At 39.2% G+C, this 15,605-nt stretch overlaps 1 protein-coding gene across 4 annotated transcripts; it reads left to right on the forward strand.

The window, feature by feature from the left end:
- The first annotated feature begins 1,051 nt into the window (after positions 1–1,051).
- Positions 1,052–11,758, forward strand: ewsr1b (EWS RNA-binding protein 1b). Of its 4 annotated transcripts, none has more exons than XM_062051341.1 (15): positions 1,052–1,181; positions 1,624–1,660; positions 3,482–3,533; positions 3,708–3,858; positions 3,991–4,213; positions 4,285–4,532; positions 4,654–4,807; positions 8,283–8,320; positions 8,867–8,887; positions 8,969–9,084; positions 9,160–9,289; positions 9,362–9,472; positions 10,808–10,934; positions 11,016–11,366; positions 11,450–11,758. In XM_062051341.1, the coding sequence occupies exons 1-15, from the start codon at positions 1,067–1,069 to the stop codon at positions 11,484–11,486; spliced, it is 1,911 nt and encodes a 636-aa protein (XP_061907325.1). In that variant the 5' UTR covers positions 1,052–1,066; the 3' UTR covers positions 11,487–11,758. The 4 variants fall into 4 exon arrangements, with proteins under 4 accessions (XP_061907325.1, XP_061907326.1, XP_061907328.1 ...); XM_062051342.1 differs by having other exon boundaries at positions 8,286–8,320; XM_062051344.1 differs by having other exon boundaries at positions 4,291–4,532.
- The last annotated feature ends 3,847 nt before the right edge of the window (positions 11,759–15,605 follow it).

Here is a 15,605-nt window from a genome sequence, read left to right on the forward strand (position 1 = left end):
GATTGTACAAGAAACACAAAACTTAAAAACTAAATTATTTACAATTGCAGACACAAGGTTCTTGTTCTGCAGTGCTGTGTGCTAATGTGCTTCGTACACCTGCCAGACCGCAAGCAAGGTCGCAGAGAAAATGCGGACTGGATTTTGAGTGATGTGGGCATTTTCTATATGAACAAGTGGAATGGATTGGATACCGACGCACTAAAGGGGCTCTCCACCTTACACTATGAAGTGAGGTGAAACTGAGTGAATAATGACAGGTTATATGATTATTTATTTAAACTTATATTCGGGCCACTTTATAATGAATATGTCGGCATGTATTTGTAAAAATAAAAAATAAAAAAAATAAAAAAGATTTTTTTTTTTAACACCAAATTATTTAGGGGGGGTTTAAGAACATTTTAGGGGGGCTTGAGCCCCCCTAAAATAGGCCTAACAACGCCAATATGTACTTGTATGTATATATGTATGTTTGTACAGTGAATGTATATGTACAGTATGTATATATGTATGTTTGTACAATGACTGTATATGTACATGTATGTGTATATGTATATTTGTACAGTGAAAGTGCGTGTGGATGTAGGAACTTTGAGTGTGCAGGTATGTTCTGTATTTGTGTATGTATGTGGGAGCGTAGGTGCCTATGTGTAAGGGTATGTATGACTGTGTCTTACTGAGATTCAAAACTAGTCTGTTTTTTTCAAACCATCTTTTTAACTTGTTCACTTCTTCTGTTATTATTTGTATTATCTTCTGTGTTCTCTCCTGAACATAATTGAAGGGTTTTATTCATTGCACTACTTTTATTGTTTAAAAACTGTATTTTCACAAACAACAAATTAAATAGTTTCCAAAAGATACGAGTTTATAAACATTGCAAATCAATTATTATTGTTTGTTAATTTTTCCCCATAGCTCTGTTTTGGAGTCACAAAGACAGCCGTGCTTTCAACCAGAGCACGTACAATGTGACGTCACTTAAGGTAAAATAATTTCGAAGGACTCTTTTTTGTTGTGGAGGCGTTGCCCGGGCAAAGCAGAGATCTCGTTGTTTGAAACCATGAGTATGTTGTCTCGCGATATTTCCTGCTTGTTGCGCACTCAAAGGCGTCTCTCCGCCAGCCAGCTCTGCCCAGTCGTCTCGTACAAGGCACACAAAATGGCGTCAGCTCCCGGTGAGTGTAACTTTCTAAAGATATTCTTTATATTTACTGAGAAATATGATATTTTATTTGAATACATTTACGTTTTACTTGGATACGATAAGGTTGTGACTCGAAATGTTGCGTTTGTAGTCGTTATTAATGTGAATTTCAATCTGCGTTATTTGGCGCCAGCCACGAGGCCTAATGTGATTCATTAATGGCCGTCGTCGATTCAGGCGATTTTATGTACAACAAATAATTCCGTCCTAAATTTTGCATAAACAATTGTACCAGTGTCCATCCAAACATACATATCTGTGAATTTTTGGTATTCTAAGCCTGGTCGGCAACACAACGTCCTCTGCCCGCAGATGAATAGATCTAAAGGCGGGCCGTTAGCGATCTGCTAGCTTTAGCATTAGCCGTGTTGCTAATGCTATTCGTTCATCTATTATTTTATTTTCCTCAACAGATTACAGCTCCTACAGCCAGACTACTGCTCAACAAGGGTAAGTGTTCAACAAACATACTATATTTATTACGGTATATTGTGTTGTATTGACACTCACTATTCATCGTGAAGGTCGGTTTTCGCTTTGCATGCTAAGAGATTGTCTTTATGGCTCTGTACATGTAGAAGATTATTAATGAGCAGTTTATTTCAAATTGTTCAAAAGGCTGGCTCATTGTTGTATTCTAGAAGCAATTCGTGTTTTAGGTAAAACGATCACTCGACGCAGTTACTTAATTTGGATCGAAATCATTCAGATTGGTCAAAATGTATCCTTTTGTGAGAATAATTCTGAAATGTATTTCAAATTAAATTCCACAAAGTAGTGTCATATACCCATGTTTTGACGGTGAGATAAATACTTTTTTGCGCACATACTCTGTTGAACAAACAAATTAAAGACCACGGTTAACATGTAAACAACTTACTGTAAAAGAAAAATCCGCACAATGTTTTATTTAGGGCTGCAACTAACGATTAATTTGATAATCGATTAATCTGCCGATTATTACTTCGATTTATAATTGGATAAAAGAGACAAACTACATTTCTATCCTTTCCAGTATTTGATCGGGGAAAAAACAGCATACTGGGGCCATGTTCTTTCAACTTGCCAAATAAAGCAAGGAAAATGTTACAAAAAGGCACACTTGACACCCCTGCTATATAGATAATAAAAGATTAAATCTGCTAAATCTATCGATAAAAAGCAGAGCCTGACAACGCCTGCACGTTTATCACAACTCTCTCTGTCTCTCCCCCTCCCTCACGAATGCTGCTGCGCGCACAATTTGTTTTGTTTTTAACCTTCTTAACCCTGAACGTACATTGAAAATACACGCAACCCTAACTCAAAATGCCGGACATTTGAGGCATTTAAGAAACACCGCCTGGACAGCCCCGCAAAAGAAAACATGTCCGGTGAAAAGAGGACGTATGGTCAGGACCTAGCCCGGGGTTTCATAATGCCTCAAATGTCCGGCATTTTGAGTATTGTTTACACAACGTACAGTACGCTACTTATGTCCGTGTAGAATCTCTTTCGGTACACCTACCGAAACAGTTCGATACAAATGCATGTACCGTTACACCCCTATTATTTTGATTATTATTTCTCAGCTGTTTGTAAATGTTGCAGTTTATAAATAAAGGTTAAAAAAAGCGTAGCCTCAGCGCATGCGAATAGCATAGATCCAACAAATCGATGACTAAATTAATCGCCAACTATTTTTATAATCAATTTTAATCGATTAGTTGTTGCAGCCCTAGTTTTATAAATACAGAAGAAATGCTAGATAGTAAAATGATGATAGAAATATAAACAGAACTGATGGCTACTGCAAGTTATGAAACCGCTTTATTATGAAGCTGGCTGTGGTGCATTCTTTCTGACGTCACTTCCTGTGTGGGGCGAGGTCTTTCTGGCGTCACTTCCTCTCCGAACTCAGTTTGTAAACGATCAATGAGTCCACACAAAGCTAAGAGCCGGAGATTCAAGAAATACACGGCGCACTTACCCGTGTAAAAATTGGTCCGAGGAGGGGAACTTTAAACGTTGGTTTAGTGTGGCTGAAACGGGGCTTAGGCTAAATAATTTTTCGTTTAAGGCCTTAGTGTCGATATAGCCTGGAACTGTGGCAAGAAAGGCTCCAGTCCAAAGTTACTTATCAGTGTCTCCTCTTCTAAGTAGGCAGTGCATACATAACTTTGTTCATTTGAATTGAGTTTGCTGATGACATATCAGTTTGCATATGAGAACAATTTTCACCATGCCCTTTTTTAATTATACGTGCCTTGTCCTAAACTTTGCCTCTTGCAGGTATGCTGCTTATGCTGCCCAGCCCACACAAGCTTATGGACAATCTGCCCAGGTAAAACTTAATTTGATTGTATGTCTGCTCTTAATACCCATCAGCTTTATTAGTTTTACTTTTAAGGTTGTACGGCTTGACCACAAATAGTTTATGAAATAGTTTGTTCTTATGTGGTTAGAAGTATTGCAGCTTATATAGTACAGTGTAGATAAACTGCTTTTATCTCAACAGCAGAGTTATGGCCAGCAGAGTTATGGATCATATGCTCAACCCGCGGCTGCTGCTGCTGACGGTACATATGCACAGACAACTCCCGCTGCTGGTTATACTCAACCACAGCAACCCCAACAATACAGTTCCACTTATGCCCAGCCAGCCCAAGGTATGTGAGTGGAACAATGTATTTTGGGTTACAATTTGAGTGTTGGTCACTCGATCCCCAAGTGTTTTGGTTTTGAATAATGTTAAAAAACAGTGACAATTTTTTTCCTTTCCTTTTGTTCACTCCCCATAGCTGGTTATACTGCTGCCCAGTCGACCGCTCATAGTTACACCCAGTCATCCCAGGGCTATGGAGCACAGGCTTATGATGGTACTCCTGCTGCTGCCGCTGCTGCAGCCGCAGCTGCTGCTGCTGCTCCAGCTGCCTCCCAGTCTTATGGGTCCCAGCCTGGATATGCTGCTCAGTCTGCATATCCTGCTTATGGTCAACAGCCAGCTCCGACTGCACCACAAAGGTTTGTGCCCATTGATTAAAAATTGCAAATATCTGAACACCACAAATGCAATGTTTTTTCTCTCCTGCCAGTTACAGTGCGAACAGCCAGCCTTCTACTTACAACCAAAGCAGCTACTCTCAGCAGGCAGGGTATGGCCAGCCTGGTTATCAGGCCCAGCCATCAAGCTACGGCCAGCCGTCAAGCTACGGTCAGCAGCAGGCCCAGCAACAGGCCCCTCCGGCTTACCCGCCCCAGGCTGCAAGTTCCTATGGGCAGCCCCCCACCAGCCAGTATGGCCAACAAGGTGGACCACCCAGCTATCAGTCCAACCATTACAGTAAGCTTTGCTCCCTAATTATGTTGTGCTTGTCTGTCATCAAATGGTGAAATCGATTTGGTGGTGAAGTTGTTTTTTGTTTTAAAATTTTTAGAATTGTAATGGTTTATTTTGTTTGTAGATAGTTATAGACCGGATGGCCAGGGCGGGGGTTCTGGTTACTCAGACTCTTCAAGGTACTCCAGTGGAGGAGAGGGCAGGGGCCCTGGCCGTGATGGTTTCGACAGAGGAGGAATGATGCATCGTGGGCGTGGTGGCATGGGTCGTGGCATGGGGTAAGTCTTTTTCTTTAGTATTTGACACAACTTTAGCATTTTTGATTCTACGGACGTGGCCACGTTGGGCAGGGCTGAGACACTCTTCAAAATTAAGAAATGTAAATCATTAAACTGAACAATTAGATAATTAGTTTAGTCTAATACAATGCCTAGCTAATGACAAAATAATTTGAAAACCTGTTTCTCTCAGCCCTGCCACTAAATTGTCCGATGGTAAGTGAACAGACTTTTTTATTAGATTTTATTGGGTCCTGTGCATAGTATAGGATTGAGCAAGTTTATCTTGAATGCTTTAGGCAAATCTCAGAATGATCTGACTAGTTTTGGGTATTAAGTTTGTCATAAAATGAAAATTTTCACAAGTCAAATATTGTAAATGGTATATTGTGGTAGTTTTCTCACCAAAAGATTAATGGGTCAGTATTTCACTGGAAAGGCCTTCAACAAGAGCTGGGTGATGTGGCCTAAACTTTTTTTTTTCAATGTCTAATTTCAATATCTTTGTTTTTGCCTGCCATTTTTAAAGCATCTGTACTTAAAACTATATATTGGTTCAAAATGTTGACATACTGTGTAAATAAAGCAAATTAAATAAGACACACATAAAAATATATATTTTTAAATGTTATTTAAAAGTAAAAAAAAAAAAATCTTGGTGAACTATTTTACAGTTCTAAGAGTTTGCAAGGATGTAAGGCCCAAAATAAAAAAATTGCCCCATTGGGGGTATCGTAGACATTCTAAAATTTTAACATTACTATTTTCTAATTAATCTGCAACATATGCTGTTAAATTGCTACTTGACGATCTTTTTTTTCTTTTTTAACAATGTGGATAGTTTCAAGTTAAAATATTAGTCAGGTAGCAACTAAACTGTTAATATGCTATATCTACTGGCAGCATTAAGAAAGCTGTGCAGACTCTGCATTTTCACACTTTCTGTATAATCACTTAAAATTGAAGTGACTGGGTTTTTTTTAGATTGATGCACCATAATGGCCAGATTAGGTGTCATTTAAGAACATTGCAACCTAAAACCATTCCGCATTTGCGTAAACCATTCTTTATCAGGTGTTTGGTTGGTTTTCCCCAACATATCTGGTTATGAGGTAATTCAATTAATGCTCACAACAGGCAAACGAGGAAGAGTGAACTCTGCTCAAGGCAGACATTCATTACAAAGACGGGTTTGAGAGACTTTAAATTTTGATTTGTCACTGACTTTATTTTATTTGATGGAATTCTAGTAACTCTTGTGTACTACATCTCAATCGAATTTTCTCAAACAAGCCATGAAGACTTGAAATCCAAATGCACCTCACATTTTTGGTACAGGTTGCACAGGGTTGTTTCTCATGCATCTTTTGGAGTTGTGGTGTTTCTTTAAATAAACAGGGATCCCAGATGCGCGCTGTTTAGCAGTATTCCGCTATTTTTCTGTATCCAATGTGGTAATTTTTTTCGACGTCTGCATAAAACCGACAAAACAATGCGTATTGACCAAGTCAGGTTGCTTTTGTGGTGTAGTGGCTGGCTTTTGGCCAATGGCTTTCACTGTGGGGCGAGACCTCCGGGTCAAGGATGGGGAAGTGATGTGTTCTGGGGTGAGAGTTGGGGAGAGTGTAAAGGAAAAAGACGTACATTGAGTATTGCCTTTCGTCAGATATTGAATACAAGCTGGGAATTTGTCTTGTGACTTACTAACCAAGTGACTCACTAATTCAAATAAAATATTAAGAGTTTTACCATTTAAATTGCATTTGTACAGAATTTCTCTGGAGGAAATGCCTTCCAAAGTATCTTAAAATGGTCAAATCTCTTCAATTTAAAAGGGCCTCTTTCATTCCCCAGCTGATATTTTTTAATTCCTCAATTTTTTTGTACTTTTAATTCACTGGGATCCCTGATAAACATACAAATGAACATGGTGGGCAAGGTTCCCATGTGTACTGGAAAATGACCAATATTCCAGTGATGGGAAATAAGAACCAAGGTCAAACAAATGTCCTGGAAGTCATTATCCTCTTAATCTTCCCCTGCCTTGTGAGCGAATGCACACGGGTTAAAAATTCTGCGTGTGCATGTTGTCACCTTTTTATATACTTTGGGCAACATTTAGGCACAGCATTTCTCTGCTTCTAGCCAGCGCAGAAACTCCTGGTAATGGTACCAGGTTTTGCAACCCCTGTGATTCCAATTGAGTGTTACTAGATTCAGTGACTTCACGCTAAGGACTTACTGACAACATACAAAAGTGTATGACGTGATAACTGGTCTTTGTAGCGGGTGTAAATATTATGGAAAACAATTTAAGGTAAAGAGTGGAAACCCTGGGTCAAATTCTGAATGTGGGAGCATCTTGTGGTGCTTGGTGATGTGGCATTAATGATTTTGAAACTCATTCAAGTAGTTGCATCTCCTTCTCCCCTTTCGTTAAGAATGGTCAACAAACAAAAATGCTTTCTTGAGAGACAAATAGTTCTGCAGGAGTCGGTAAAACAGATGCCCACAATGAGGTTAAAATGCCATGCAATTGGTAAAGTTAACTGATCCTTTTAAATTTAAATGAAAATTGGGTGTTTTGTGTTTTCCTAGTGTCATTTGCAAAGGCAGACTTTAGACATGATTTTAGATGTCCATTAACAACTGCAAAAATAATACAAATAGGATGTAGACCTTAATATTTAAAGTCAGATAAAACAACAATTTATAGCACTGCACAGGTGTAATGGGGGGAGGTGGGATCTTTACAATGTCATTTTTGAAATGTGTTAACTGTCTTTTGTGGCTTTGAAATTCAACTGTTTGATCACATTTGAACACTTTTAACATGCTTTGTCACATTTATACCGTACAGGTAACAGAGCCATTTAAAACCATCTTTTCTCTAGAAAGTATCTGTACTCAGTGCAGAGATGCCAACTTAAGCAGCAAGAGGGATCTTAAACAGATTTCTGGTCTGCCTTTTTGCCAACAACCGAGGATGGTGGTGTTTCTGAGCATGATGGGGTTTTTTTTTTACACAAGTGTTTTTAAATCAACCTTTTCATGTCTTTTTTTTTTTTGTAAAATGTTTTTTATTTTTTATTGTTGATTGAATTAACTGATTAATGTGAAATTTCAGATGCATTGTCCTGTTTTCTTTGAGGATGTTTTGTATTAAACTAGAGCCTAACGTTAAAAGTAAAGTTTGTCATCAATGCATCTGAAATTATTTACAAGTCTTTTTTTGTCACATTCTTTTCAAGCATCTACACAACTGTTAACACTACTGAAGCTGTAATGAGCTAACAAACTACTGGTAGTTAATACAATATACCCTCAATAACTTTGTATAATCCTGGGGGGCATTTACTTGATGTTGGGCACGTTAGAATGTTTTTTGACTCCCTCAATCAAGCCACTTTGCTCGAGCCATGGAAGTGGCCGTAAAAGGGAAAAGGCCTTCATATCTCCATTTATTCCCCCATAGCAGCGCTGGAGACAGAAGTGGCTTCAGTAAGCCTGGTGGTAAGTTTACGAGAATTACACTGGTTAGTTCTTTCATGCCTTTTTAAAAAGCTCAAGTTTTCTTCCAGAATGCATTTTAATATTATGGTATGAAACCGCGATTGTTGAGCACACCTGAATTTAAGGACAATTTGTCCAGTGCCCGAAAACATTTCACTGAGGTTCTTGGTATAATTCAATCACCGCTTATGGTTTGATGACCTGTTTTTCCAAAATAATAATGACAAATTGCGACTTGAGACTGGGTTGTCTTTTTTTTGTTTTTTTTAAAAATGGGTATTTATCTGGGTTTTTGCCGTTTATGAATTGGTCTAAGAGGCTTTACAAAAACACAAAATTATTGCATTTGGGGCTAGAGGTATTTTATCTACAATATTGCTTTTGGGATTGTGTGTCCTTTACAATGGTTAAATGGCCCACAGTGTGTAAGGAAGTCTGAGCTGTATTGTAGCCTTTTACAGGTGTTTCTACACTGTACTTGAGTAGCACACACTTACTTTTTTCCCTCTGTTTCTTTCTGCCACCTTCCCTTTCACTGGAATGCAGCACACGGAGACGAGCGTGATGGTAAGCAGACCTTATTTTAACCCACTGCTACCCGGTCAATGTGATTTACTTTCTGTTAATGCTTTGGTAACCATTTCTTAGGACGCACTGAAGAGCAAGATGAATCGGAGAACTGTGCTATCTACATCACTGGCTTGACTGAGAAGGCTAACATTGAGGAAATGGCTGAATTCTTTAAACACAGTGGCTCAATTAGAGTAGGAAAACTGACTTAATTTTGGAAAACTGTCTCAAAGAAGGGGTCAGAGGTTAACTGCTCAATATCTCCTCAGTTCAATCGCAGGCTTGGCCAGCCTGCCATAAACATCTACACGGACAAGGACTCAGGGAAGCCCAAGGGAGATGCCACCCTCTCGTATGAGGAACCAGCCAACGCCAAAGCTGCTGTGGAACACTTTGATGGTAAGCACGGCTGTCTTTTTTTTTTTGACGTAAAAAGGAAGATGCTTACTGTAAGGCTTGTGAAAAATTTAGGGAAGGAGTTCCAGGGCCGCAGGCTCAAGGTGTCTATGGCACGTCGTAAACCTCAAATTGGTGGAATGAGAGGAGGCATGCCCATGCGAGATGGCATGATGGGCCGAGGAGGTAGGTCTAAGGCTCTACTCATACATGCATTCATTTTCATGTCATCTAGTTTGCATATAGTCAAGCCTGTCTATATCGACCACTCAAAGAAAACCGCAAAAGTGCCCATGATGGCTGTGTAATAAAATAGATTGATCGATACCTAAAAAATCTTGCTTTATCGATTCCCCCGCATCCTGCTTAGAATTGTAAGATTATCTGTAAAGTGGTGCAAGGTCACTAAAGAAAGGACAGCAGCTATAACTCTGGATGCACTATTGCATACAAATATCCCGCTATGGATGTAACAATTACCTATATTAATCGACAGTAAAACTTCAAAAGGTTACTATTAATACTACTTAATGTAAAACTGATTGTTGGCTGCGCTTCGATAGACTCCCAGCCTGGTGGTACTCATTTAGTGGAGAAGCAAGCTTGTGTGCTAACTGATAGCTATCGTAAATGCTATCCTAAATACAAGAGACCAGAACAATATTTCATGTTTTTTTTTTGCCTAAGAAAGAATAGTTGATTTTTTTATTAAAAACTGGTGAATACATTTTAGTGTATGTATAAGTACTCTTGAGCACATTTAACCATTAGGCATGTGAATGGTCCGCGAAAAAACAGAAATCTCCGTTTTAAACATTAATTTTCGCCTCAAAATATCAGTTCTGCGTTTTTTTTAAATGAAATTTTAAATCTTCAGCCGAAGGTCCTTGCTGTTCCTTTTGCCTAAGCGCTGCACTGAGTTGCAGAATGGGGCGGCGTCAGGAGAACCCAAACAAAATTGCTAAATGGCTAACCATCAGCTGGCTTACTTGTTGGCGCTTGCGCTCTCCGAGCCACAACTTTGACAGCTGTTCACATTGCTGCTAATCTTATTTGGATGATTACACAAACACTAGTTTTAGAGTGTATATATTTGCATCCAGCAAGAGGGAATATTTTTGACGTGACGGATGTAAAGAGAGGTCACAACACTAGGAAGTATGTTACCCGATGGGGCGTGGCTACAGGATAGAGTTGCTCAATGGGAAGCATAGATTTCTGAGTAGGTTAATGCAAATGGTGAGCGAGCACTAACGTCAATTGCTGTTCTCTATTAAATTGCCAGACTTTAACATTATGGAAGAAAGCACAAAATCATATCGTAGCAAGTTTATCTTTAAGGACAAAGCAAATACCTGGTTATCAATTAGTTGTCATTACAGAAAATACTGATATTAGCATATCTGTTTAACACTGGCTGTGTTAAACAGATGGCCGTTATAGACAAGGTTAATAACTACTTTTCTCTGCAGGGCAACTTTAGCTCTGTCTGTATTTCTAATGGTATGAAACCCCCATTAGGTATGATGGGCCGCGGAGGAGACCGTGGTGGGTTCATGCCCCGAGGTGGCCCACGTGGTATGGGCAGAGGTGGGCCCACAGGAGGCAACATGCAGCAGAGAGCTGGGGACTGGGAATGTCCTAATCCGTATGTTTTTTTGTTTGTTTTTTTAAAGATTTTTCTGGTTCTAAAGAGCATTTAAGTAATTTGTGGAGGATATTTCTCCAGGGGCTGTGGCAACCAGAACTTTGCCTGGAGGATGGAGTGCAACCAGTGCAAAGCTCCCAAACCTGACGGAATGGGTGGTGGTGGTGGTGGTGGTGGTGGTCCTCCTTCCTTTCCTCCTGGCGGTGACCGAGGCAGAGGTGGAATGGGAATGCGTGGGGGCAGAGGCATGGACCGTGGTGGGCCCGGAGGCCCTGGTGGATTCCGTGGAGGCTGGGGAGGTGACCGTGGTGGATTCAGAGGCCGTGGTGGCATGGACAGGGGTGGCTTCCGTGGTTCTGGCCGTGGAGGACCACCCATGGGTGGCAGAGGAAGGGGGATGGGCCCCCCAGGTGGCAAGATGGGGGATATGAGGTAAGCCAGATGTGCACAGAGGTTGACATTTTTTATTAATTTGCCACCAATTGCTGACATCTGTTTTTGGTGCTTGTTTTTAGGGATCATCGCGGGGAGCGCAGGGAGAGACCTTATTGAAGTTCTTGACCATTTTGTGCCGTACCATATGGAATTTTAAGATGCAAATTTTTAATTTATGATTCCATATGTGATGGCTATTTTAACTGCTCCAATCCTGCGCAGTTTCACCTTCCATTTTTATTTTTACGTATTCTAGTTTGTTTATACTTAATGTGCATGTTTTTTTTAATACAGCTCAGTTTTGTCATTGTATCGTTAGTGCAATATTTGTTATTGCCTGCCCGTTTCCTTCCAAAACTGTTAGAGGGAATAAACTTTTACTGATGTTATGTGATGTGTTTTTCCTTCATAAACATGACTCAGAACTACGTAAGTCATAAGGGTAGACTATTTTTATTTAATACAAAAACCTATGAATTTATGACACTAAAAGAGCTTTTGTTGGCTGCAGTTGAGTCTACTTGATGGTTTTAACCTACTTTAAATTTGACCAGCAGGAGGTGCAATTTGTAAAAGTATCCAGACTGATAGTGACATAACATAGTCTGATCTAAAGGTAAAGTGGATCTCTATTAAAATTTTTAGATGTGCTTTTTGGAGGTAGATGTGCTTTTTGGAGGTATATCTTTCAATGAACTAATAGAACCGTCAACTTTTAAATTCCACTGTGTTTGCTAAAAGGCTATCACGATAAAGGGTTTATTAGTTACAGGTGTCATTCCTGGACTATTTTAAAGATGGAGTATTTGTGGAGAAGTTTCTACAGCTCTGGTAACAATCATGAGTGTTTATATCATAGCAATGATGTTGCATGAAGAATTGCTAAAATGATTATGGATTTGCAGACCAAAACCTTTTAAAGAAGCCGTTAACTTCTTGACAAACCAAAGAAAACCTCAAAGTGGGTAACCATTTTTTTTTAATTCAGTGTGTTTCACATTTACTGATTATATGGAATATAAATTGCTTGTCTTGCTTCCAGGCCTGTTGCGTACACGCATTGAGCGACTAGCAAGTTGCAGTCATGTTATGATAGAATATACTTTCAGTGATGTCAACATTGCCCGAGTGCAGATGGGATAGGCTCCAGCACCCCCTGCGACTCTGAAAAGGACAAGCGGTAGAAAATGGATGGATGACTGATGGTCCACATTGCCAAATCCCTATCATTAGCCCACAGCACTTAAGGCTAATGTGTTAACTAAACTGTAAAGTGGGGCTTAGGTTACATTCTAAAAGAAAAGGTGGGATATAATGCTTACAACACTTTGACAAGTTGGCGCCCTCTCGAAACCTGCGGCCCTTTTAACCTGTTTTTCAAAGGTAAATAAACCCAGTATTACAACTTTAAAAATGGTTATGGTTAAATGTATTTCGAGAATGTAAACATATATGTGATACATCGTATAATTACAAATGTTCATTTTTCTTTACATATTCAAAAAGGAGTAGGAAGAAGCAGAGCTTACTTAATCCTCTACTTTGTTACAAAATGTACACCAATGAATACAACAGTTCTCTAAATAGTTGATTCCTTAAAATGTTCCAGTTCCATTCACACATTTAAAAAACACTAATACCAATGTCTTAGAAAAATATATCACTCTTGAATCAACACAGTAGTTAATACTATGATCAATGTTAATTACAAACTAAATGTGGGATATAAATAATAATGGAAGTATAATTGTTTGCACCATATTTTTTGGAGAGTATAAGTCGCGCCTGCCAAAAATGCATAATAAAGAAGGAAAAAAACAACTGAAGTATAAGTCGCATTTTTTGGGGAAATTTATTTGATAAAACCCAACACCAAGAATAGACATTTGAAAGGCAATTTAAAATAAAGAATAGTGAACAACAGGCTGAATAAGTGTACGTTATATGACGCATAAATAACCAACTGAGGACGTGCCTGGTATGTTAACGTAACATATTATGGTAAGAGTCATTCAATGTGTTAATTTCACACATACCTCCGGCCAAACTATGAAAAAAAAACTGCGACTTAATATAATATGGTATATGGTATAAAATTGGTACAAAGGTTTAACTAACACGTGTACAAGGATATTTCACATGTCTTTACTAATTGAACAGTGTTTATGTTGTGTATAATGTGTATTTATAATATGTTGTGCAAAGGAAATTTCATAACTTTTGGAAGCTCATCTTGTATTTGACATCGTTTATAGGGTTAGGCGCAATAAGTGTTCAACTTCAGCCTAATGTTTAGGCTGAAGTTGAACACGAAAGGGTTTAGGCCCTGAAACCTTTCGGTTGACTGTAAAGTTAAGGTTAAAGTCTCAATGATTGTCACACACACTAGGTGTGGTGAAATTTGTCCTCTGCATTTGACCCATCACCCTTGTGCACCCCCTGGGAGGTGAGGGGAGCAGTGGGCAGCAGCGGTGCCGCGCCCGGGAATCATTTTGGTGATTAACCCCCAATTTCAACCCTGTACAACTGTTTGTTTATGTAAAACTGTTTGTTTATTTTGTTGACCACTGACCGAAGAAATAATAATAATAGTAATAAATAATAATAGTTAAGACAGTCATGATTCACATATGAGATAAATATATTTAATTGTCAACAAAGTTCAATATTTTTAATATTCTTCTTCCATGTACTTTGTAAACACTTGTAGTTTGAACAACCTCATATCAGTACATTGACATCTATATATAATCTGTTCCATAATTTCATTCTACATTGATATGCTAAATGTCTTCAGTGTTGTGCTTGCATACAAATGATTGAGATCTTTTTTTTTTTTTTAGAATAATTCTTAGGTAGCATTGTTATTGTTTGCTTGTACATAATTTTAGCTATTTGCAAATTCACCAAATCAATTAATCAAAGGGTTTGTATGTTGTTGGTAACCTATACATTATGTATTATTCTAACTGACCTTTTTTGTTACACGGTTAGTGAATGAAGTGTACTTTTGTAGTTTCCCCATATTTCTACACAATATCTCAGATATGGTAACACTAGCAAGCAGTAGAGAATAGAGATTTTGCTTTGTTCGTTATAGAAATATCCCTTGCCACTTTGTGTTGTATATTTCTTACAATGTAATTTCCAGTTCATTTTACACCCAAAAAAGTGATTTCTTTCACCCTTTCAATGTCTACTTAGTCTATTTGTGTTTGACTTTCTCTTCTACTCTTACCATATAACTTAATTTTCCTAAAGATAACAATTTATTGATGTAAAGCCCCTTCGCCTTCAAGCAGCTGTCATGTTGACGTTTGGTTGCGTGGTTTGTTTTGGACACACACAAGTTACACTATATTGCCAAAAATATTTGGCCACCCATCCAAATGATGAGAATCAGGTGTCCTAATCACTTGGCCCGGCCACAGGTGTATAAAATCAAGCATTTAGGCATGGAGGCTGTTTCTACAAACATTTGTGAAAGAATGGGCCGCTCTCAGGAGCTCAGTGATTTCCAGCGTGGAACTGTCATAGGATGCCACCTGTGCAACGAATCCAGTTGTGAAATTTCCTCGCTCCTAAATATTCCAAAGTCAAGTGTCTGCTTTATTATAAGAAAATGGAAGAGTTTGGGAACAACAGCAACTCAGCCACCAAGTGGTAGGCCACGTAAACTGACAGAGGGGTCAGCGGATGCTGAAGCGCATAGTGCAAAGAGCTCCAAACTTCATGTGACCTTACAATTAGCCCACGTACAGTACGCGGGGAGCTTCATGGAATGGGTTTTCATGGCCGAGCAGCTGCATCTAAGACAAACATGACAAAGTCCATCTGGCAATCTGATGGACGAGTCTGGGTTTGTGAGGAGAACGGTACATTTCGGACTGCATTGGGCCGAGTGTGAAATTTGGTGGAGGAGGAATTATGGTGTGGGGTTGTTTTTCAGGAATTGGGCTTGGCCCCTTAGTTCCAGTGAAAGGAACTTTGAATGCTCCAGGATACCAAAACATTTTGGACAATTCCATGCTCCCAACCTTGTGGGAACAGTTCCTCCTCCAACATGACTGTGCACCAGGGCACAAAGCAAGGTCCATAAAGACACGGACGACAGAGTCTGATGTGGATGAACTTGACTGGCCTGCACAGAGTCCTGACCTGAACCCGATAGAACACCATTGGGAGGAATTAGAATGGAGACTGAGAGCCAGGCCTTCTCGACCAACATCAGTCTGT

Source organism: Entelurus aequoreus, linkage group LG06, assembly GCF_033978785.1.
Source record: "Entelurus aequoreus isolate RoL-2023_Sb linkage group LG06, RoL_Eaeq_v1.1, whole genome shotgun sequence".
In the NCBI taxonomy this organism is placed as follows: domain Eukaryota; kingdom Metazoa; phylum Chordata; class Actinopteri; order Syngnathiformes; family Syngnathidae; genus Entelurus; species Entelurus aequoreus.